Source organism: Camelus ferus, chromosome 9 (assembly GCF_009834535.1).
Source record: "Camelus ferus isolate YT-003-E chromosome 9, BCGSAC_Cfer_1.0, whole genome shotgun sequence".
Taxonomy (NCBI): domain Eukaryota; kingdom Metazoa; phylum Chordata; class Mammalia; order Artiodactyla; family Camelidae; genus Camelus; species Camelus ferus.
Window position 1 is genome coordinate 12,842,573 of NC_045704.1, and position 24,060 is coordinate 12,866,632.

At 51.5% G+C, this 24,060-nt stretch overlaps 2 protein-coding genes across 6 annotated transcripts; both read right to left on the minus strand.

Moving 5' to 3' along the window:
* Nucleotides 1–47: 47 nt before the first annotated feature.
* On the minus strand, nucleotides 48–10,522 carry PRMT1 (protein arginine methyltransferase 1). 5 transcript variants are annotated; one of them, XM_032485502.1, is made up of 11 exons: nucleotides 10,369–10,436; nucleotides 8,099–8,152; nucleotides 7,443–7,544; nucleotides 6,528–6,683; nucleotides 6,321–6,384; nucleotides 4,630–4,772; nucleotides 3,707–3,794; nucleotides 3,488–3,603; nucleotides 2,255–2,405; nucleotides 1,843–1,964; nucleotides 49–345 (listed from the first exon to the last, which is right to left on the minus strand). In XM_032485502.1, exons 1-11 carry the CDS (start codon nucleotides 10,402–10,404, stop codon nucleotides 262–264), a joined length of 1,116 nt encoding a protein of 371 aa, XP_032341393.1. In that variant the 5' UTR covers nucleotides 10,405–10,436; the 3' UTR covers nucleotides 49–261. The 5 variants fall into 5 exon arrangements, with proteins under 5 accessions (XP_032341395.1, XP_032341393.1, XP_032341392.1 ...); XM_032485501.1 differs by having other exon boundaries at nucleotides 210–345; nucleotides 1,746–1,964; nucleotides 10,369–10,445; XM_032485504.1 differs by lacking the exon at nucleotides 8,099–8,152 and having other exon boundaries at nucleotides 48–345; nucleotides 10,369–10,521.
* A 5,597-nt stretch (nucleotides 10,523–16,119) lies between these two features.
* On the minus strand, nucleotides 16,120–23,467 carry BCL2L12 (BCL2 like 12). The gene is made up of 7 exons (XM_032485509.1): nucleotides 23,267–23,467; nucleotides 22,468–22,597; nucleotides 22,120–22,262; nucleotides 21,152–21,238; nucleotides 20,965–21,056; nucleotides 19,719–20,006; nucleotides 16,120–17,739 (listed from the first exon to the last, which is right to left on the minus strand). Exons 1-7 carry the CDS (start codon nucleotides 23,460–23,462, stop codon nucleotides 17,689–17,691), a joined length of 987 nt encoding a protein of 328 aa, XP_032341400.1. The 5' UTR covers nucleotides 23,463–23,467; the 3' UTR covers nucleotides 16,120–17,688.
* Between the last annotated feature and the right edge of the window lie 593 nt (nucleotides 23,468–24,060).

The following is a 24,060-nucleotide window of genomic DNA, read 5'->3' on the forward strand; positions in this document are numbered from 1 at the left end:
GGTGGAACCCCACCCGACCCCACTTTGCCCCAGGAAGCTAAGCCATCCCAGCTGAGGATTTATTGGCGTAAATGCAACCATATAAAAACATAAGTTATGAAAAACACAGTCACGATGTGCCCCCCCACCCCCGGCCCCTAAAACCCCCTTCTGTGGGAGGGAGGGAGAGGAAGGGGGAGCCCCCAAGTAGACTAAGAATGCTGCAGCCCCTGGGCCCTTGCAGGGCCGGCCTGGCCGGGGTGGGAGAACCCGGGCGCTGCCTCAGCGCATCCGGTAGTCGGTGGAGCACGACAGCTCGCACAGCTGGCCCTTGAAGTCCAGGTCGATGGTGAAGTCCAGGTCACGCTGTGGGGAGAGTGACGGTGTGAGGGGGGACCTGGGGCAGGGCAGGCAGACGGGGGGCAGTGGGAGGGTAGCCAGCCAGCCCACGCAAGATGCCAAGGGCCCCCCAGCTGTCAACACCCCCTCCCCAAGCCTGGGCAGGGCCTTGTTTTTAACTCAGGCCCAAGACGGAGGCCCTTTGCTGGTCCCATGCCCAGCATTTGCCTTGAACCCTGCCTACCAGGGAGAAGCTCCATATGACATCCTCAAACCTACCTGGTACCCAGCCAACCAACCCCCCAAGCCCGTGAGGGGGGCAGGCCCCGGCTGCTCTGTCTCTTGTGTTAGGAAAGTTCTCCCATCAAAACTATTCCCTTCAGCAAGTTATTTCTTCCTTCTTTTGTAAGAAGCAAACCTCTCTCCAGCACACTTCCTCCTCCCAAAAACCTCCATGCCCCCACCCCACGGTCTCCACTTCCTCTTCTCCAGAGCTTCCAAAGTGCCAACCCTCCTATGCCCATGGCTCCCAGCACCCTCTGGAGAGGCTGGGGCAAAGTCACCAGTGACCTCAGTGACTTCTGCCTGCAGGCCTCACTGCACTGCATGCTTGGCTGCTAGCTTCCTCCTCCCTCTCTGGGTCTGTGTCTCTTTAGTTTGGGTTCTCTCAGCCTCTCCACTACGGACATGTGCGGCTGGACCACTCTTCCCTGTAGGGGGATTCTGGTTATTCTGTGCCCTGCAGATGTTCCGCAGCTCCCTTGGCCTCAACCACTACATGCCAGGAGTACCCCTTCTTCAGCTGTGATGCCCTAAAATGTCTCTAGACAATGACAAGTGTCCTGGGAAGCAGGGGAGCAGAATCACCCCTGGTTGAGAATCTCCCCTTAAACCGGCTCTTACCTCCCTTAGAAAGCAGGTACCACCTTGTCCAAGTTCCCCTGGGCATCAGCCAGACTCACGCCCTGCCCCACCGACATTTCTGACCCAGACCACACCCACCCATGCTGGCTGCTCTGGGGCTGCGACTTTGCCCCAGATGGGCTTCCCCACATGTCTCAGCTGCTGGCAGCTCTGTCCTGCCAGGTGCTTCGGAGAAAAAAGCAGGGGAAGAAACAGCCTTCCACCCACTCCTCGCCCCCATCCCTGGGCAAGGATATCCCAGCAACTCTCCCTTTGGCCTGCCCTCCCCTGCTCCAGTATCTGCCCACCCCTCTTCCCAGCGTGACAGAAGCCATCTCCGGCTGGCACTGACCATGTGATGGCCCTGTGTCTAGAGCATGAGCATCAGGAAGGCAGGGGTCCAGCTTGACCCAACTAGGGCCCCAAGGCCCCTAGGTTTCCAGTAGGTGCTCAATAAAACTGGGTTTCGGAGATAGACCCTGGGGGGCCCAGACCGGACGAGGCCAGAGCAGAGCAGAGCATACCCAGGCTGGCCAGCAGGCCTCGGGCTGAGTAGTGCTGGGGCCCCAGAACAGGCAGAGGAGCCCCTTGAGTCCACCCCTGGCTCCCCCAGAGCCTCACGTTGTTCTTGGCATTGGGCCGCATGCCAATGGTGCCGAAGATCTCCTCGCCTGTCTTCACTGTCAGGTAGTCCTCCATATAGAACACCGTCTGCTTCCAGTGCGTGTACGGGGATTCAGGACCTGAGTGGGGTGGGGGGAGGGGAGCGAGGATACGAGGGAGGAGGAGGGTCAGCTGGGCCCAGCAGCCTCCTGCCCCTTCCAGGCCCCACCCTGGCCTTCTCCCTTCCCCTTCAGCAAGCCCAGGAGAGGGGCTGTTTCATGGAGTGGGTGGACAGAGGCTCCGCATGCTCAGGGATTAGTGGCCAGAACAAGTGTCAGAACCTGGGTCCTCATTGTCTCCGTGGCTCCCTTTGTCCATTCTCATCACGTGCCCCATCCTACCCCGATCCGTTCCCCGGACCCCGCCTCACTGGTGGAGAAGCCGGTCCTCTTGTGACAGCGGGTGAACTCGATGTTGAAATAGGCCACCAGCGCATGCACGTAGTCGTTCCGCTTCACTTGCAGGCAGAAGGGGGAGGTGAAGGTCAGGTCTTCCACCTTGACCGTGTAGATGTCCACCTCCTGTGGGACAAGCCTCAGTGAGCGCCACTCCCTGACCTCCAGCCCAGCGTTCAACCGTATAACCTGGCTGCCCCTCCCCCCCACCCCCACCGTGGGATCGCCTGTCCTTTCTCTCCCTACCTCAACCCCAAACCTGACAGGCCCACTTCCTGGAACTACTGCTGCTCCCTGGAGAATCGCCCATTTCCCTCACCTCCCCGCTATTCCCTGTACTGCCCTCCCACCCCGCTTCGCCTGGGCACCAGCATCTCTCTGCTTCCGCAGCATCTCAAGCAGGCTTGCGGCTTCTGCCTTCCCCCCTAATGTTCCTTATTCTACATAATCGGCCAGTGTGACAATTTCACAGCAGTGTCCATCAGACAGTGTCAAATCCCTGTTTAAAAGCCTTGGACAGGAGGAAGGGTGTAGCTCAGTGGTAGAACACATGCTTAGCAAGCATGAGGTCCTAGTTCAATCCCTAGTACCTCCATTAAATAAATAAATAACCCCCCCCCCCCGAAAAAAAACCCTCTGACTGTTCCCTGGCACCATTCTCAGACCAAAACTGAAGGTTCTGACCAAGGACATGAAGACGTGCCCGGCCAGGGTGACTGTCCTCCTTGTCTCCCTTTACAAACTCCCTGCTCTGCCCAGTTTTGCTGGTTTCACACACCCCCGCAAGATTTGACACTTGGGGAGGGGGTACCTCAAAAAATGATACCTGCTGGTATTCTTTATCAGGGAGGGCCCTGTGTGTACAAACGCACTCGTGGCCCCGGGCTTCCTGCATGAGGAGGCCCTGCCTGGGGTCTCAGCTGCCCGCCTCAGGCAGGGGCGCCCTCTGGATTGTGTACCCCTGGGGACAGGGTCAGCTCACCTCTCTCCCTTGTTCTGGAAACCAACGGCCGGCCGAGCCTGGCTCAAAGCTTTTTAAATGAAGTGGCTTCTCCAGGCCTGGAGCACCACCTCCAGGCTCCCAAGATCTCAGGCAAGCTAGCTCTCTGGGCCCCGATGTCCCACACTCCCACGTGTGTGGCAGGTGCTGACAGTTCTTCGGTTTGATTCATACTCTGCCGGACACCCAGCCACAGCCGCCCCCTCACCTTTATGAGGCAGGCGTTGGTGACCAGCTGCTTGGGGTCCACCACGTCCACCAGGGGCTCCTTGATGGCCACGTCTTTGATGCAAGACATGTCAAAGCCGTACACGTTCTCCCACCCTGGGGAGGGGGTGGGGAGGAGGAGTGAGCCTAAGGTGGGGAGAGGGGAGCAGGAGGCACCCAGCCCGCCCCACCCCAAAAGCTCCCCGCCCCGCACGCTCACAGTGGATCTTGTAGTCTTTGTACTGCCGGTCCTCGATGGCCGTCACATACAGTGTGGCTCGGTCTGGGAAGATGAGGCCATCAGGCGCCTGTGGAGGAGCGCGGCAGGACATGAAGGATGGGGGCCTTGGCAATTTCACCCGCAAACCTTGCCCATTTGGTCTCTTTATCCACCTCCCTGCCCCCACCCTGGTCTGAGCTACCAACACTTCCCACAGCCGCCTCCTCCTGGACCCTCAGCCTCGGCCCTAAGCCCTTGTCCACTGCCCAGCTGGCTGCCTGACAGCTCCCAGGAGCATCTAAGTCGGACCCTGTGCTTCAGAACCTCTGAGGGATCCTCAGAACCCACGCTGGCTCCTCTGAGGAGTACAGCAAAGTCTCACAGGCAGCCCTGTGAGCTCTGCACAGGCCCCTCCACCCCTCACTTCCAACTTCACCGCCCAGTGCTCCTCCAGATCCTTGTTCCACACCAGCTTCCTTGCTGCTCAACACACAGCAGGCGCACTCCTGCCCCAGGACCTCTGTACTGGCTGAAATCCTCTGCCCAGTGTGCTTTCTCCCTCAGATCTTGTGCGGCCTCTTCTCATCCTTCGTTCAGGTCTCAGTCCCCTCCTCTGGGAGGCCTACTTAGGTCTGAGGACCTGGGACCACAGCCCCCAGTCCCTCCCTACTCCTCTGCCCTCTCTGGCTCTCTCCTGGGCACGAACTCCCTCCCAACACTACTGTCTCCTGGTCCCTGTCTAGCTCTCAGGGCCGGTTCTCCTCTGTCCTGGCTGTGAGCCTCCTCACATCTGTGTCGTCAATGCCCCCATATTCAGCCCCCGTCGGAAACACTCCGCATGGCTTTTGTTTTCAGCCCGGACCCTGGCATGTGCCAGAGGACCCCAGCCTGCACGAGTGCTCCTGACCCGCCTGGGGCCTCACCAGCCACTTGTCTCGGGCGTAGAGCACGGTGTTGAGCATCGACTCGTAGAAGAGGCAGTAGCCCATCCACTCGCTGATGATGATGTCCACCTTCTCCACCGGAAGCTCCACCTCCTCCACCTTCCCCTTGATGATGGTGACCACTGCAGGGCAGATGAGGACACATGCCACCAGCCGAGGAGACCTGTCTGCTCATCTCCCTTGGGAGGTGGGGGGGGGGGGATCCAGGGCCTGGGGACCCCACCAGGGCAGCCCTTATCTTCTCAAGGAAAGGCTAGGGGCTGTATCTGGGCATCTTCAAAGGACTCTGTGAGGTGAAGCCACACCCTGGTAACTTTGTTTTAAAAATCATTCATGGTCGCAGTTTTCTTTTTTAGGCAAAAGCAGAAATTTTACGTGGATTAGGTATTAGGTGATGTTAAGATTTTGCCACTAACAGACATGGATTTTAATTTTTTTTTGAGGGGGGAGGTAATTAGGTTTATTTGTTTGTTTGTTTGAATGGAGGTACTGGGGATTGAACCCAGGACCTTGTGCATGCTAAGCATACACTCCACCACTAAGCTATTCCCACTCCACCATGGTCGTGTTTTTAAAATGGTCTTAGCTACTGGAGACAAATACTGCTAGATTCACACAGCTGGAATTTACTTCAAATGGGGATATTTTAAGCTGAGTGATGGGTACCTGGGGGTTCATTCTTCTAGTCTTTTTCAAAAAATCCCTTTAGTTTCTAGAATGCCAAGAACCCTAACACCTGGAACACCCACCATCTTCCCACGTTCTCTGCCCTGCAAACCATGCAAACCCTGCAGGTAGGAAGGGCAACTGGGCAATTTCTGCACAACTTACGTTTTGGACCCATGCAATCCTACTTTTATAAACTGACCTCAGAGATAAAACTAGTTCAGATGGGGAATCTGAAATTTCATGCTGGAGGATGAAAATCTCAGAAGCGGCTTAAATATCCAGCACCAGAAACTTGGGTAAGATAGCAGGTGAAATGCAGCTGATGGCCATTATCAAAAAAGGGTGAGACTCCTCTTGGGGGGATGGGATAGCTCAGTGGTAGAGCACATGCTTAGCATGCACGAGGTCCTGGGTTCAATCCCCAGTACCGCCATTTAAATAAAATAAACAAACAAATAAACCTAAACCCCTCAAAAGAATGAGATCCTCTCAACATCCTAAACCTGTTCAACTACACGATAAACAGATGAAAAAAGCAAAAGGCAAGACTTGTGTGTACAAAATGCTGTTCGTGTCACAAATACGTATGTAAATGTAGAAACATTCACAGGTAGGTACAGACTTCTCTGGAAGGCAGCAGCATTGGCTGAACTCAGAGAAGGGTGGCTGAGAGGCAGATGGAAGACTTCTCACTATGGGCCTTTAGATGCCAACCACATGACTATCACTCACTTTAAAAACGAACGACTGCTTCTTGCCCTGCTTTTTGTTTTCAAAAGACAGACACTAGGCTTGTGACTTTGACACTTGGATTCTAAAACAGCTCATCAGGGGGCTGGTTCTGAGAAGGTTGGATTCTCAAGGTGTCGGCAACACTGAGCTCATGGGGGGAGAACGCCTGATTTGGAGTTCAGTGGCCACCATCCCCTTGCTGAGGGCCCCTAGGAAGCTGGGATCACCCGCTCCCCATCCCCACAAACCCGTTCTCTTCCTGGGCTCACCGTGGTCTAACTTGTTGGCTTTGACGATCTTCACCGCATAATCAGAGATACTGGAACACTCGATCTGGGGGCCCAGGAAGAAGGGAGGGTGAGGCCCCCCCCCAGTCCCACCCTCAGCCCCCACCCCCCTCCATCCACTCCCTGAGCCCCAAGAGGCCCCCTTTCCGTCCCCAGGCCCAGGCCCACCCGGCCACCGAGGACACTCACCCCGATGACCTTGCGGGCCCCAGCTTTGGCAGCGAACATGCAGAGGATCCCTGTGCCGGAGCCCACGTCCAGCACCACCTTGTCCTTGAACAGGTGCCGGTTGTGAAACATGGAGTTTCGGTATGTGAGGGTTCGGACCTCATCTTTCAGCATTTCCTGGGGGGGGGGAGGGTGGGGGTACAAAGAGACCATGAGTGGGCTTGCATCCCCAGCTGGAAAACAGGGTGCCCTGGCCTCCAACACACTCACAGTTTGGAGTGCTAGCCCTCAACCTTCGAACTTGCTTAGTCCACTCGGAACAAGTCTGTTTCCATGTTTGTAAAATCCGACTGGATGGACTAAACTCTCATCTTAGCCAGATTCTACCACTGCCTCCTAAGCCCCTGCGATCCTTGGCTTTTAAAAGTCCTCAGTAACTTAATGCCACTGAACTGTACCCATGAAAGTGGTAAATTTTGTTATGCGTATTTTATCACAATTAAAGAAAGTAAAAAAAGAAAGGAAAAAAAATCTTCACAACCCCGTCCCGGCTGCCTTCTGGGACGTCAGCCTCTCCAGCGTGCAGAAGGGTCGAGAAGCTGTCAGCACACTGGGCGGGAGCAGCTGGGGAACAGTCCCACCGCCAGTCACTAGAGGGCGACAGAGACCAGCAGGCCTTGACCTCTGGCTGGAGTCTCAGGCACACATGCGCGCTCCAGCCCCAGCCTCCCAAGAGAGGCCGGCAGAGTGCCAGACTAACCTCTGTCTCCAAGGCAACGGCTGGGCGAGGCGACCCCGGGGTGTGAGTCTCGCATGCGCAGAGGGGCGGCCAGCTGCCAGAGGAGGCCGTGCGCATGCGTTAGAAATTAAGTCACTCCGTCCTCCCAACATGAACCCCCTGGAGATTCTGCAGACTTAGGAGCTGTCCATACGCACCTCGTGGATGCCGAAGTGGGCATACGAGTCGAAATAGTAATCTTTGGACGTCATGTCCTCAGCATTGGGCTTCTCGCTGCTTTCTGCCTGGCCACAGGAGACCTGGGAAGGGGTGGATGGGAGCTGGGGTCAAATCTGGGGGCTCCCCACCGACTCTTAAACCTCCAGGTCCCTACTTCTCCGTGGAGTACAGAAACCACCCCCAAACCGTACCATGGCAACCCTACAGCCCCCACCTGTCATCTTGCCTCTCCCAGGAACCCCTAAAATGGAACAACCCCATTTTCCTCTTCCAGGATCCACCCCCCCCAAAGCACCATCTAGGAGAGTACCCCAGCCATGCCTACCATCTCTCCAGTCTCTCTGCCCCCGTCTCTAGCTCAGCCCACAGCTGGGGAGGGAGGGGAAGGTAGAGCTGGGGCAGACACAGGGAAGGACAAAGCAGGGCTGGAAATGGAGTTAAGGAAGTAGCCACAGTATTGAGGTAGGCCAGATGGGGCCACAAACCTGGAGGGAGTTTGTACTAAGTGTTTCAGGGGCACAGCGTCAACTGGTATGAAGCAAGAGGGATCAGAGTTAGACCACTGAAAAGGGTCTGATGTGTGACAAGATTATGTATGTGTGGGGAGGGGGTGGTCTCACAAAAGGATATTTACTTCTTCAAGAGGCGGCTGGAGGCTCATCCCATTAGCCAAGGTGGCTACAAAATTCTAGGAGAGAGTAACAGGGAGAAAGGATTAGCTACTGGGAGCGGCTAGGGGAGGGCCAGGCCAAGGGACCCTGGCTCTTAGGGGTAGAAAGGGGTGTTTCTTACAGTTTTGCTTTTCCTTTGTGGGGAGTGGTGGTGGAGGGAGCAAGTGAAGAGGTAAGGCTGTTTTTTTAAAAGGGGTGGGAGAAGTGGAGGGAGAAGGGAGGGGGGTCTATCCCAGCTGTGGCTGGAGAGACGGTGGCTTTTCCCCGCACTGCCCCTCTCTGCCCAGGCACCTGACCAGACATCCCTCCCCGATCCAGGCCAGAGGAACTGGCACCCGCTGGGCACAAAGGCACTGCCAGCTGTCATTCCCCCTCATCATCTAATCCCCCCAGATTAGGTGACACTTCCTGACACAAACTCCCATCCTGGGGTGCCATGAGTAGCTGGGGGAGGGGGGCTGGCAGGGTGTGTATCCACTGGGCATCTGCCCCCTCTGCAAACCAGTCTCTCATCTGAGAGGCTTCCAGAAAGGAGGTGTGGCACAAAGGCGTCCCCACCAGAGCTGGCACCCTGGCCCTGAGCTCCTGCCTTGGACTCAGGAAGTCCCAAACAAAACCAGTTAGAGCCAATCGCCTCGATTAGTACCCTCTACCCAGGAATGCAGAGTCCTAGGGAGGAGGTCAGACTCTGGATCCTTAAGCCCATCTGCCCCCATTCAAACAACCATTCCAGGCCCTGAACCACCCCCCAGGAGTGGAGTGAAGTCCGAGGCAACCTCTAGGGAAGATATTTCCTCTGCCCATACAGGCCCTGGTCCAGGAGAGAGCCAACAGGGACAGGAGTCATGGGAGCGACCCCTGGGAGTTGCCCCACAATGATATGCCTGTTGGGATCTCACCTCCCCTTCCAGAGAATGCTACGAGGTACAGGGTAAGAGTACGGAAGCCCCCGTCAGATTACATCTCTTCCAGGTATAACCACCCTCCAGGCTCCAAGAAGCATGAAATCACAGACATGACTCCCTGGGCTCCAAGCCCCACCACCTCTAATCAGCCAAGCCCGTGAAGACGCCTATAAAGAAGGGCGGCTTAGTGAGGGGATTTCCCACGGGGGCCCATTTCTCAATACCACCGATACCGCCACCAGACAAGTCCCCAGAGAGCTTGAAACGCAGCACAAGAACCAGCCCTCCATGGCTGCACAAGAACCAAACCTCATGGGCACCATTTCAGGCATCCAGGCTCAAGACCCTCATACGGGGCTTCAGGAAGAGGGAGGTCAACTCCCACCCTCACAGATGCCCCGGGGAGAGAAAGGGCTCTAGCAGGGGATAATGCTCGTTGCCAATATTCCCTCCCCTCCCCTCCCCCCAGAGGGCTCAAACTGGGAGGTGGGCTTTGGGACACGCCCCATGAAAAAGATGTCCCTCCCACACACCCAGATATGGCCACAAGGGGGTGCACGGCGCCTTATCGGGAAAGATCTCCTTCAGCTAGATGCCCCCCCAACCACCCGGAGGGAGGTCACAGGGGCATGCCCCATCCCCCATCTCCCAAAGACTCGGGCAGGGGAGAATCGAGGGACAGGAAACTGGGGGTGGGGTAGGGGGCCAGAGGGAACCAATTCTTCGTCTTCCTCTAATCCTAACCCACGAGTGCACGAAACCAGGACCGACACCTAAGATGTCCTGGTCCCGGGAACGGGTTCGTAGAGGGTGGAGAGACACTGCCCCTCCCAAGAGATTCTTTACTTCGCAGAGGTCCTCAAGTAAGTCTCACCCCAAGGTGCATATCACGAACCCCTGGGGAGGAGGGCAGGGGGCCTCAGAGGGAGGGTCGGAGCCTCATCCCCTTCCCCCCGAGGCGCCCCTCCCCCGGCCGGGGGCGGGGCCTTTGTCCCACACGTGGAGCCCGCGGGGCCAGCGGGCACGGCACACCCCTCCCCACCCACCGCGCCGTGGCCACGTGGGGGCCAGTCCGGAAGCGCCCCCAGCCCTCCTCCACGTGGGAGGGGCACTTGACCCTCCGTTTGGCTGGGTGCTTCGGGACCTTGAAAGCTAGAGAACCCTCATCTCAAACGATATGCCCGGATCCGGAGCATGCGACGCCCCCTTCGTACGGTTGCGGACCTTCAGCCCCAATCTGGCGATTCGGAGCCCCTTCCCCACGACAGAGGCATAAAACACCGACCCTCAAGCGGCCCCACTCCCCCAGCGGCGCTCCAGGCACTCACCTCCATGATGCAGTTCGCGGCCTCGGCTGCCGCCATCTTCACCCGCACCTACTCCTCCTCCGGCCGCCGAGACCCCCCCCTTCTCCGCACTCCCACGGGACCGCCTTATACCGGAGGGTCCATGGCCCGCCCACCGAGACCCCGCCAGGAGATCTCATTGGCAGTGGAGGTGACCCGTCTGGGAATACCGTTTAAGTATTGGGCAAAGAAGACGCCCATCAAAGTTGAGGGGCCCGCCCAGTCTGGCGTGCTGAACCCCGCCCCCTTAAGTCGACAGGGATGGGAAAGACTGCCCGTCTATCGCAAGAAGCGCGACTGATGATTGGGCAAAATCAACCGAGAGTTCCCGCCCATTCTCCCTCAGCACCGCCTCAAAGCTTCCCGGCGGACCTCGCGCTAAGCGGACATCTTGAAATAGAGCTGTCCATCACCAAAAATCACCCGCCTCTTAATAATTGTTATTGGTTTAGCAAATATGTGACGTCAGGAGGCTTTGGGCCAGCCTCCGCCGAGCGGCTGGCCTCAAGGAGAACACGGCGATTGGCCTATGAGAAAAGAAGGCAGGGTTTTAGGCTCCAGCTATTGGCTCAAAGGAACTGTCACTCATCGTCCTTTCGGTGGATTCTCCTAGCCTAAAGGGAATCCAGGAGGAACAAGGTGGCTTGTGCCCATTTTACTGAGGGAAAACTGAAACAATGAGAGGCCCAAAGAGAGAGCGGTCGTGTCCGGGGTCCCGAAACACGTCAGGAATAGGACTCAGGCGTCAAGGCATTTAACTCCTAGCCCTCTACTTAATTGTTCCACGTTTCTCAAACCCAGTGACCCCACTCAAGCCACCTGGCCTCTGCCAAGTCCTACCCTTGCCAGGAACACCCACTCCCTTCGTGTGGCCAATTCTTGAACGTCAGTCAGGGAGCAGCTTGGTCGCCACCTCCTCCAGGAAGCTTTCCTCGACTTGCAGAAAGTTACTAGTTGAATGAAGATGAATGCAACTTGTGGAATATATCTGTCGCCCCAGAAAGTTCCTTGGTGATCCTTTCTAGTCAACACCTCCCCCGCCCAACCCCAAAGCGGTCACTTACTGTTTTCTGTTACTATAGTATAGTTTTTCCGTTTCTAAAATTTCATATAAATGAAACTACATAGCATGTGCTCTTATCAGAGGTGAGGGTATAGCTCTGTGGTAGAGCACGTCCTTAGGATGCACAAGGTCCTGGGTTCAATCCCCAATGCCTCCATTAAAATAAATAAGTAAATACATAAACCTGATTATCTCCCCCACAAAGCGAAAACAAAAACAAAAACAAACAAAAAAAAACCCAACATAGCATGTGCTCTTTTGTGTCTGCCTTCTTTCACTCCGTACAATTCTTCTGAGATTCATTGATGTTGTATATAACGGTTGTCCACTCCTTTTCATTGCTGAGGGGTATTCCACTGTATGGGTGTATCACATTTTCCTGTTGATGGACATCTGGCTGGTTTCCAGGTTAAGGCAGTTACAAATAAAGTGGTTATGAACTGTCATGTACAAGTCTTTCTGTGGACATAAACTTTCACTTTTCTTGGGTAAACCTAGGAGCACATGACTGGGTTCTCTGTTAGGTGTATGTTTATAAGAAACTGCTGAAAATGTCTCCTAGTGTGTTCTACCATTTTGCATTTCTATCAGTGATGCTTGAGAGTTCGAGGCTCCATAGCCCCTCCAGCCCTTCATAAAATCAGTCTTTAATTTTAATCATTCTTGTAGGGATGAAGAGACGATCTCATGCTTGTCATTTGCATTGCCCCAAACATTAATGTTGTCCAATATCTTTTCCCGTGTGCTTACTGGCCCTTTGTATATCTTTCGTCAAGTCATCTGCTCAAGTCTTTTGTGTATTTTTTACACTGTGTTGTTTTCTTATTTACAAATTATAAACATTCTTTTTCTTTGTTTGTTTTGGGGGGTAATTGTTTATTTATTTATTTTTAATGGAGGTACTGGGGATTGAACCTCCATGCATGCTAGGCACACAGTCTACCACTGAGCTATACCTTCTCACCGTAAATGTTCTTTATAGATTCTGGATACAGGTCTCTGTCAGGAAGATCACCTTGAAATATTTCTCCCAGTCTGTGGTCTGTCTTTTCACTTTCTTAACGTTGTCTGTTGGAAAGCAGATTTTTCATTTGAATGAATTCCCATGAATCAATTACCTGAGCCTACACCTTGACCCCTACCTACACAGTATGTTCTATGGATCCTGAATCTTACTTTTTTTTTTTCTTTTCTATTGTTCCAAATGTTTCAATGGGTTTTGATTTTTTTTAATTACTTTTTCTCTGATGTCCAAGTATTCTGACTCAATCAATTACATTTGCTCTGTGTTGCTATTAAGAATGAAAAATTATGACAAACTCTCTCTACCACGCTAGGGAAGAATCTAATGTTGTCGAAAAGGAGACGGTATTGGACAGGGATACACGAATATAGGGTACAGGCGAGAGGTCTGAACTCGAGACAAAAGTGGCGTCACCCATGTCAAATTCTGTCCTTTCCAAGATGGCAGCCACTTGGGACAACTGAGTGATGGACTGTGGCAAGTCTGAACTGAGATGTGCTCTGACTATAAAACACACACTAGATTCTTAAGACTTCATATACAAAAGAAATGTGTAATATCTCATTAATATGTTTTATTGATTTATTTATTTTAGTGGAGTTACTGAGGATTGAACCCAGGACCTTGTGAATTTCAGGCATGTGCTTTACCACTGAGCCATAGCCCTACCCCAATATGTTTTACGTTGGTTCCATGTTGAAATGATTCTATTTTGGAGAAATGGGGTAAATAAAAAATATTGCTAAAATTAATTTACCTGTTACTTGTATGACTCGTATTTCTGTTGGCCTGAGCTGCACTAGGTCACAGACCACAGGATGGACAAGGTCACTGGGGAGCTGGTGGGATTAGAAGTGTGGTTAGAGACCCGGGTCAAATTGGAGATTCAGGTGTCTGTGAGCTGCGACGGTGGAAACTTAAATCTCTTATGAAACTGGAACCCGATCCTTCCTTCAACTGAGAATTTGAGCAACACATCAATGTGGGATTAGCCCCTGTGCCCTGGTCCCCAGCATAAATGACAGATGCTTGCATGTCAGGTGATAGTTGCTTCAACTACTCATGGAGTGGGCAGAATTGTAAAGATCTCTGCCCACTACTGTTACATACACCAAGGAGTAGGTTGAGTTATATGACAAAGAAGATGGATAGCATTTTCAAATATTTTCTTAATTAGGTGACCTTATATGGCAAGGGTGAAGGGATTTTTCCAGATGTCCTTAAGGCTTCAAATCAGTTAATTTTTTAAAAATTGAAGTAGAGTTGATTGACAGTGTTTAAGGTGTACAGCAAAGTGATTCAGTTATATATATTCTTTTTCAGATTCTTGTCCATTGTAGGTTATTACAAGATACTGAGTTTAGTTCCCTCAGCTTATCCCTCTCCCAACTTACCCCTCTCCCACTTTTCCCCTTTGGTAACCATATGTTTGTTTTCTTTATCTGTGAGTCTATTTCTGTTTTGTAAATAAGTTCATTTGCTTTGTTTTTTTAGATTCCACATATGAGTGATAGCATATATGTGTCTTTCTCTGACTTACTTCACTTCGTGTGATCATCTCTATGTCCATCCATGTTGCTGCAAATGGAATTATATCGTTCTTTTCTATGGCTGAGTAATATTAACATTCCATTGTGTGTGTGTGTGTATTTATGTATGTGTGTGTATATGTATGTATGTATATGTGTGTATATATGTGTGTGTGTATCACATCTTCTTTATCCAGTCATCTGTCAGTGGACACTGGGGTTGTTTCCATGTCTTGTGTCCATTGTAAACAGTGCTGCTATGAACATTAGGGTGCAAGTATCTTTTCAAATTAGTCTTCATCTTTTCCAGATATGTGCCCAGGAGTGGGATTGCTGGATCATATGGTAATTATCAAATAGGTTAATTTTAAATTTATCAAAGAGATTTTTTTCCCCTCCTGGGTAGGCCTGACTGAATCAGGTGGAAACTCTTTAAAGGGAGAGGGGAGACCTTCTCTGAGGCCACAGTGAGTCTCCTGCTAAAACTACAGGCACTGGGAAGAGGCCCTCTGAACCTCAGATGAGACCAAAGGTGAAACCTTGATGGCAGCAGGTCACACCCTGAGCCGAGCACCCCCTCAGCTGCACCCACATCCCTGACCCATGGAAACTGAGATGAATAAATGTGAATCATTGTATGCCGCTATATTTGTATGATTTCTCACACAGCCATAACTAATCCACCTCAAAATCCTGCTCTACTTAGAAACTGTGCTTATTAGACCCACCCGAGGTGTTTTTAATTAATGTGTTAATGAGAAGGCATGCCTATTATTAGACCACTAATGTTTTTACATGTATTTTTTATTTCACATTTTTAGAGGGAAGGGGGAGATTAGGTTTATTTATTTAATAGAGGTACTGGGTACTAAACTCAGGACCTCGTGGATGCCAGGCATGAGCTCTACCGCTGAGCTATACCCTCCCCACCATTACTGTTATAATCAGACCCCAAGCACCCAAAAAGCTATTTCCATTAAATCAAACCAAACCAAACCAAACCATTTGTACCTTTTGATCCAAAAGGCCACCATTCCTGGGAGGAACCTGGGTTTCCTCTAAATAGTCCAACCAGAGATTAACAATGTATATACACTCACAGTAACATACAAATACAAGGTGTTACAAAATAGGGTAAGGAAATCCCCTATCGGTGACCAGAAGGGTGATTGCACCCAAGATGATCCAGGGGTCCCAGTCCTGAGCCCCTTTCCTCCTTTAACTTCTGCTGCCTCCCTAAGCCTGCTGACATTCTTTCTGGCTTTCTCAGTTCCAATCCAGCCCAGATTGTGTCCAAAGCCTTTTTCCTCCACCTATGCAGCTCTGGAAGAATCTTTACTGAGCCCCGATCTTTAAGATAATGAAAGACAGTTAAGTTGTGTAACCTTGAGGCTCCAAAATTGTAAACTGTGAAACTTCTGGAATGGATGGCTAGAGTCAGGACAATTTACAGCTCTCCAGATACAAAAGTGATAGAGCAAGTGACATACCACTAATTTTTTTTTAATTGAAGTATAGTCAGTTTACAATGTTGCGTCAATTTCTGGTGTACAACATAATGTTTCAGTCATACATATACATACATATATTTGTTTTCATATTTTTTCATTATAGGTTGCTACAAGATACTGAATATAGTTCCCTGTGCTGCACAGAAGAAACTTGTTGTTTATCTATTTTATATATAGTATTTAGTATCTGCAAATCTTGAACTCCCAATTTATCCCTTCCCACCAGCTCTCCCTCCTGGTAACCATAACTATGAGTTTGTTTTCTATCTCTTCTAAGTTCTTTCTTCTAAGTTCATCTGTGTCTTTTTTTTTTTTTTTTAAGATTCCATATATGAATGATATCATATGGTATTTTTCTCTTTCTGGCTTACTTCACTTAGAATGATGATCTCCAGGTCCATCCACATTACTGCAAATGGCATTATTTTTTCTTTTTTATGGCTAAGTAGTACTCCACTGTATAAATATACCACAACTTCTTTATCCAGTCATCTGTCAATGGACATTTAGGTTGTTTCCATGTCTTGGCTATTGTAAATAGTGCTGCTATGAACAATGGGGTGCAAGTATCTTTTTGAATTAGAGTTCCTTCTGGATGTATGCCCAGGAGTGGGATTGCTGGATCATATGGTAAGTCTACCTATTGGAATCTCCATATTGTTTTCCATAATGACTGCAATATCCCACTAATTTTTATATGAACACTGCAGACTGTATTTCCACTGACACTCAAGTCTTGTTATTTGTGACAGCTAGGTTCTACAAAGTCACTGCAAACACTGAATTGGTGAACACTGAGCCATTGTTCCCTGCAGAGATACAAGGTGAGGTTCTCATGGGCTTCTTGCCACACTTTTGTCAACCCATGGAAATATCTTGCTCTATGTGTGTTTTCTGTTTAGAGACACACTAGGTAGTATACAGTTGATTTATTCACCTTGATCTCGCAGCCAACATCACTCTAACAAGTATTACCTGCAACAAAGCTGACCTAACAGGGGCCAATCGCAGCCTTCTTGCACCTAGGAATGCTAGCCAGCACTTCAGTGCTATGCTTTGGGGCCTTTTAAAACAGCGAAATCACCCTAAAAAGCATAGGAATGTGGAAAATGTGGCACTAAGCAGGTTGCGGAAAGAACAGCGTGAGAGCTGAAAAAAGAAGGCAGCATCACCTTGTCTAACCTGAGCTGAAATGTGCACATTAGGCAAGTCAGTTCCTTGGCTGCTCTGAGCATGCGCAAGCCTCCCAAACCTGGGCAGGCGGGTATTAATTGGAAGGCAACAAAGACATTTTAGTAAGTAGGCGAACTCAAAAATATGGAATGCGCAAATAATGAGGCTCGACTGTGCTTGACTTCCTTTGTAATCCTGTACAGTTCATTTCATGCACTTACAAATGTAACTCTGCGAAGGGGATTAGAGCCCTAAAAATGTGACAAGTCTCTGGCCAACAGATAGCAGAGGAGAAACCAGCAAGGAAAAAAAAAAGGGAGGGGGCTCAGAGGAGCAGTTGGGGGAAAAAAAGGAGAAGAGAGTGGTGTTCTGGATGCCCCATGAAGGAAGATCATATAGCTTTCTTCTGAAAATAGCTGGAAAGACTCCATGACCATCAATACAGGACTAGCTGGAGTAAATAAATCATTCAGGGGGAAGGTATAGCTCAGTGGTGGAGTGCATGCCTAGCATGCACAAGGTCGGGGTTCAACTGCCAATACCTCTGTTTAAAAAAATAAACAAATAAATAAACCTAAAATTACCTCCCCAGCATTAAGAAAAAAAAAAAAGGAAATCATGCAATAGGGGGGAAACGTAATTAGCTGGAATCATATTTACAGACATCCTCAAATAGGCTGTATGTTCAGGTGACAGGTACTTGTAGGTAGTCTGAATAGGTATTTCTAGAACGAATGAATTGGCTCTTTCCTTAATTTATAAACCAGAGAGCGCTTTGAACCAAATCTCCTTTACTTAGAACTTTAGTTCTTGAGTGAAAGGACCAACAATTAAATACTTGAAAACGTTTTTAATATGAAAACACTGTAAATGATTTTCTTTTGGCAAAAACGGGGAGGGTAGCCACCACCCGAGCCCTGAGTGGATTAGGAAAGTTTGGAAAAGCACACACAGAGTGCAGGGACATGAGGTCCGATCCTGGAGCAGCTTTGGAGGAGGAGCTCAGTCCAAGGGTAAGTTCAAGTCCACGGGTGATGCTGCCAGGATGCCCTCCTGGAGGGAAAAGTGGCAGAGACCAGTGAGTGGAGAGGTGTCTGCCACTCACAGAGGCATCCACATCAGCCCAGTGAGAGCGGAGATGGGGAAGGCAAGGAACCAGAGAGGGAGGGGACAGAGACCTAGAGAGAGGCAGACAGGGGTGAGGGGTGAGTGATAGAGACCCCAGGAAACTATCAGAGACCCGGGGTGGATGGGGACAGAGTCCGGGGGTGGGTGGGTGGGAGGGACAGAGGCTCAGAGAAGGGAAACAAACAGAATCTTAGAGCTTTAATGATTAAGAGCCCTGGCTCTGTGTCAAAGTCCTAATTCCAATCCCCCATCCAGCGTGAGGGACTTTCCCTCTGGGACTCCTTAAAACTGGGATAATAACCAAATCCCAGAAGGTTGTTGTGGGGTTTAAATGGAACCATTCCACTCAAGTCCTTGGCTGAGTACCTGGCCAAGTTTACCTATTATCATTCCTTACAAAAGAAAATGATTTGACAAATAAACCAGCTTCTGCGCTGAGTTCCAGACACTTTTAACTAATATCCTGACATCATCTTTCTTTGAGGTCTGAAGGGCCTGTCTCCCTTAACTAGACCATCTCCAGTCATCTCTGACTCCTCCCCAAACCTGCTCCCCACCTTCCCCTCCACTCTGCTCTTCCTGGTCTCAGGGGACATTAGATGGCATCATCCTTGACTCCTTCCTGTCTTCTATTCAGTCTCCACGTCCACTCCATGAGCAAAGTCCGTCAGGTCGACCTCCAAGTGAAATCCAGAATTCTCCACTACCCCGACCCTGGTCTGTCCCACCCTCATCTCCTCCCTGGACCAGCACAGTCTCCTCCTCCGGGCTCCCTAATTCCGTCCTCGCCCCCAACAGTATTCCCCAAGCGGCCGCCAGGGGGCGTCTGTGACCACCTAAGTCAGCTCCCGCATCTACTCAAGCCCTTCTCACTCAGAGCTCACTGAAACTCCAAGTTCTTATCTTGATCACAAGGCGTAAAGCCTTGCACGATCTGGCCGCCCCTCCTGTTTTCATCTCCACCCACCCCTCACTCACCCTGCTCCAGCCCTCCTGGCCACCTCTCTGCTCCTCAAACACACCTAGCCAGCTCCCGCCAGTCTGTGAAGCAATGCTTACATTCTGACAGCCTGGCAGTGAGGACGCAGGTAAGTGAGATGGTGTCCACTGCACGAGGGGAGACTCGTGTTCAGGGAGACGAGGATAGTTGCCAAGATCACACAGCCAGTACACTGGAGCCCAATCTAGCTCTGAGCACAGCACCGGATTAAAACAGTCAGCAAGCAAGGTAAGCCTCCCTAGTCCTTGCGGGAGAAGACAACACACAGAAAGAGATAATACGTAAAACAAGTCAATTCTACCCTGTGTTAGAAGGTGCCTGTTGGAAGGTGCAGAGTGCTGTGGAAGGAAGTAAAGCGGCAAAAAGGGAAGGAAAATGGCTGGGAGGGAGTGGAAGTGGCTGCGATTTTAAATGGGGATGATCAGGGAAGGTCTCACTGCGGGTGATATCTGAGCAGAGGAGTGGAGGAAGAGAGGCAGGAGTCTAGGGGGAAAAGGTATTCCGGCAGGCAGCGCTGCAGTCACCAGATAATCACACACAAAAATGCCCCTGTTGTGCCAAGTACTTATGAGGATGATCCCATTTTAATCCTCACAATAACACTTAGAGGTAGGTACTACAATTCTCTCCACTTTACAGATGAGGAACCTTGTTTTCCACTCATAACAGTTAATGTATACTAGAGTAGTTTAAGCTGGGCAGAGCGGCCTGCACTGATCACTGCAGTGCCTGGTGTACAGTAGGTGCTCAGTAAACACAGAACGCATGAATGGTGGAGCTGGAAGAACACCTGTGATGTCTGGAAGGAGCCCTAAGAGCGACTCCCCCAGCCTCCCCAGCCCAAGACACACCCCTACAATGAAAATTAGGTAAAGAGAAGTCCAGAGAGGCTTTGGCGGCTCACCCAGCCCCCGTGGGCCTGGATCCAGGGCGCGAAGCTGTGCACGTGCTCTACACTGAGTCCGGTCAGGGTGCCCCCCAGCCCGGCCACGCGCCGGCTCAGCTCCATGGCCAAGGCCAGGCGGGCCAGGGGCTCCGGGGAAGGCGGCGGGGGCCCGGGGCACGGCAACGAGGGGCGTGCTTGGCTTGGGCGAGGGCTGGCCTCACGGCTAGAGAAGAGCTCCACTAGGCGGCTGAAGGAGCCGGCGGAGAGGCGGGCCAGCTTGCGCCGCAGGGCCGGGTCAGAGGCCAGCTGTAGGGCAGAAAGAGGGAAGAGGCAGGGGTCTGACTCAGCCACACCCTGGTAGCCAGCCAATAGGAAACCGGGAGGCGTGGCCTCAAGCGACTTCTATTTACAACTGGCACCCTAAGCCACTCCCCTATCCAGCAGATCAGCCAATCACAAACCAGATTGGTTTTCGGCCCACCTACTATAGATAACCTAGAACCAGAGAAGCCAAGCCACGCCCCTACCGAGGCCTCGACAGCAATCAGGGACAAGCCCTACTTCAGCTGTGTTCTGTGATGCCACGCCCCTGTGCGCTTCCCCCAGAGGCCAAGCTAGTATCTACAAGCAACCTTACCATCTACCCTATAATTAATATTACAGAACCATACACTTTGCCCAAGCTCCTGAGCCAACCAGATTCCAGGACAGAGTCACAAGCCACACTCCCTCCGGCAGTCCATTTCCCCTACATTCTAACCCATGCCCCTATATAGTCAATCCGAGCTTCAGATTTTAGACAGCGGTTTCCAAACTACCCCTCCTCACTACAGTACATTCCTTTCCTCAACTGGTCCCAGTCTTTCCTAGAACATGGTTCTTATGGCCACACCCTCTGCCTTTAGGCCACGCCCCTCGAACGATTAATGATAGCCACTAATTTAAGGTTTACCTCTGTCACTCAGAGGTACCCTTCACTGAAGCCTTGCCCCCACCCTCTCCCCACCTGACCATCTAATGAGAATGCAGAGCCAGTTTCAGGTCCCAGTGCAAACTATGCCGCAATTCCAATCCAAGCTAAGGGATGGCAGGCGGTGGGGGCGGGGCGGGGGAGCAGGGTATAGCTTAGTGGTTGGAGTATACGATTAGCATGCACGAAACGAGGTCATGGGTTCAACTAAATAAATAAACCTAATTACCTCCCCCCAAAACAAAAACAAACAAACAAAAAACAAGCTAAGGGATGAAACAGACTGCCCATCACCTTCTGGTTGATGACTTCTGCCTCCTCCTCCAGCAAGGCCACCAGCTTCCGCAGCAGGGCTTCCTTCTCTGTGGGTGGTGGACCCTGTAATTCTGGGGGGGAGGGGAGCAGACAAGAATTTGGCCTGGGGCAGAACCCTGGCAACCCTTCTACCCTTATCCTTCTTCAGGGCCCCTTGGCACCTCACCCGGGCTAGGTGGGGATTTCAGTTGCTCTTGGACCAGCTGTTCCAGTCGCTGGGCCACGAGGGCATAGAAGTCTGGAGTAGCTGGACCTGGGGTGAAAAGAGCCAATGAGGGGTGTTTCGGACATCAGGAACTTATGGATTCTCTCCTCCCAACCACCTTGCCAGAAATGAGGTAAACTGAGGCCCAGTGAGCAAAGTTGGTGAAAAAAAAAAAAACCCTTGTACTTTCTCCCCAGTTGGACTTAGAATGTTAAGAGCTGAACTGGACCTTGAAGATTATCCCATCCAAGGAAGGCAAACACATAGCACTCCAGCTATTACCACTCTATCCCTTGCCCATTTCAGGCAACAGCTCTTCACAGAACTCTTGACCCCAGCTGTGAAATCCTCATCAAGCTAATACTCTCAGTAGGCATTACTAGTCAATCCAGTCTCACATATGATTATCAGCCTGCTGATCATTCTTGATCAAGTCCAATGAACTACCCCCACACCAATTCCTACTTGGCTACTGGAGAAAAGAATTCAGGTAAGCAAAACAGCCAAGAAATTGTGACCGAAAATCAGGTCTCCTGCCTCTCTGGTGGATACAAAAATCCTACACGTATGGGACTGAGAAAGAGAACAAATAGAAAGGGACCACAGGCCCTCCTGAAGCCAGCTCACAGAAATGACAGACAGCAATCTAACTGGGGGTTGGGGGTGAATGTAGGTGCTTAGCTGAGTGATCTTTAACTAGTTCCTTATCCTCTCTATGCTTTAAGAAAAAGTTTCTGTCACAGCAAAAAACAAAAATGTGACAATGAATGTATGTATGTTCATGTATAACTGAAAAATTGTGCTCTACACTGGAATTTGACACAACATTGTAAAATGACTACAACTCAATAAAAAAACGTTTAAAAAAAAAGAAAAAAGAAAAAGCTCTGGCCCTGCCAGTTCTTCAGTGATCAAGGGCAATCTCTTACCAGGCTCTGAACCATAGCAGGGCCGGAGGGGCAGGGAGCAGGGCCGAGGGGACTCAGGGGGAACTGCTCCACGCCCCAGGGAGCAGGGAAGACATCTTCGAAGGCGGCTCAGGAAATCTGTTGGCTCCTCCTGGGTAGGGCTCCTGGGGAAGGGGACCTCAGAGAGTGAAGACAGAGGCCCTTTGCAAGCAGTCCCCCTTTGTCCTCCCACTGAGGGCCTACTAAAGACAAGGAACAGAGCCAGATACAAAGAAGGGGGAAAGGAGACAGACTGAGACCAGGAGCAAGAGTTGGAGAGGGGCCCACTTCAAATGCAGTTCCCTGAGGGAGGAGGGCAACTCCTCTTACCTGGATGGGGTCGGAATGGGAGACCCAGGAGCCTCACCCCGCCTAAGGAAGGCAGCTAGGACCCTCAGCGTGTCCTCCCGGAGCCCCAGCTCTTCCGAGCCTGCCATGGGGCCACCTGTGAGAAAGGGAGCTGGGGGATGGACCCCAGGGTTCAGAGGGAAGTGGAGGCTTGGGGCCCAAACTCCTAGTCCTTGAATGAGGAAGGGGCCAGGACTTGTGAATCCCCAAAGGAGGAAGGGGCTGAGGGTCTGGATTCCCAGGTCCTTTACGGGAGCTGGGGTCTGGAGAGCCAGAAGTTTGAGTCCCCAGAGGGAGAAGAGGAATAAGTTGAAGACACCTTGATCCTGGAAAAAGAGATTGGAGATCCAGATTCTTGGGTCTAAGGGAGGAGGGGACTAGGGCCCTGGATTCTTGAGTTTTCGGAGAAAGGGGTTGGGGGTCTGAACTCTTGAATCTAAGACAGAAGGGGATTGGGGCCTCAGATCTCTGAGTCCCCAGAGGGAGAAAGGGGCTTGGGGCTCCGACTTCTCTATTCTTAAGGTATATGCCAAACTACTCAGGTCGGTAGAGGATCGGAAACTACCAATCCCAGCAGGCTTCATAGCAAACATCCCCCTCCGTCCGTTACTTGTTCGCCGCGCAGCCTGCTGGGAAGTGTAGTTCCACTCTCTGACTCAGGCTGGACGTTGGGGGACCCGCGACGCTTTGATGTTGCAGAAGCGGTACTGGGTTGCCCGTTCCTGGATCTTGGCCCCCTCTTCTTCCCTCCTCACCTAGCCCTCGCTAATGTGCTGCTCACCTGGTCCCGGTCGCCGCCGCCGCCTCCTTCTCCTTTGAATTTGTATAAACTTTCCTTTCTCAAGTGAACTTTCCCGCGCCTGCGCACTGGGCTGGGTTGGTGACGGCCCAGAGGTTGAGGGCGGAGCGCTGGTTCCCGCCTTATTTGCATGTGACGTTCCCAGCATGCCTGTAGTAGGAAGGCCTAAAAAAGGCATGGGGGTGGCGGGACGCCCGGGCTCACGGTGCCGCCTCTTTGGCTCTGGGTGCAAACATCCAACCGACGATAAAGTTGCTTCTATTTCAAGAAATCGATAGAAAAGGAAGCTAAAGCTCAGCTGACGGGAAGTGGGTTGTTCAGCTACGAGTTCGAGAGCTACGGGACTGCAAAGCCAGGGGTGCGCGTCCCGACCAACTACATAGGTAACACGGAAAAGCTGGGGAGTGAGGAACCGGAGAAAGAATGGGTCTACCCTGACAGTGGAGATGGGGGGGGTGTATACTCTGGAGAAAGTGAAGCAAGAAGGGGAAAACGTGAAGCAATGGCTGGCGCCGAGGTCGGTTTTTAAAAAAAAATGCTTAGGAAAAGTAGCGGGGAGGAGGGGAAAAGTCTGCATTGGGGGATCTAGGGGAGAGAATGATGGACTCTGCGAATGCAAGGCAGTCCACTCTAGGAAGTGGGATTGTGCCCTGGAGAAAGGAGGCTGTTTAGAAGGAATTGTGGATGGAGGGGATCTTCTGGGGGGAGATTGAGAAGGTGGAAGGAGGTCTACGCGGGTGTAAGAGCGGGAGGTAGAGGTCTACACGTCACTAGGC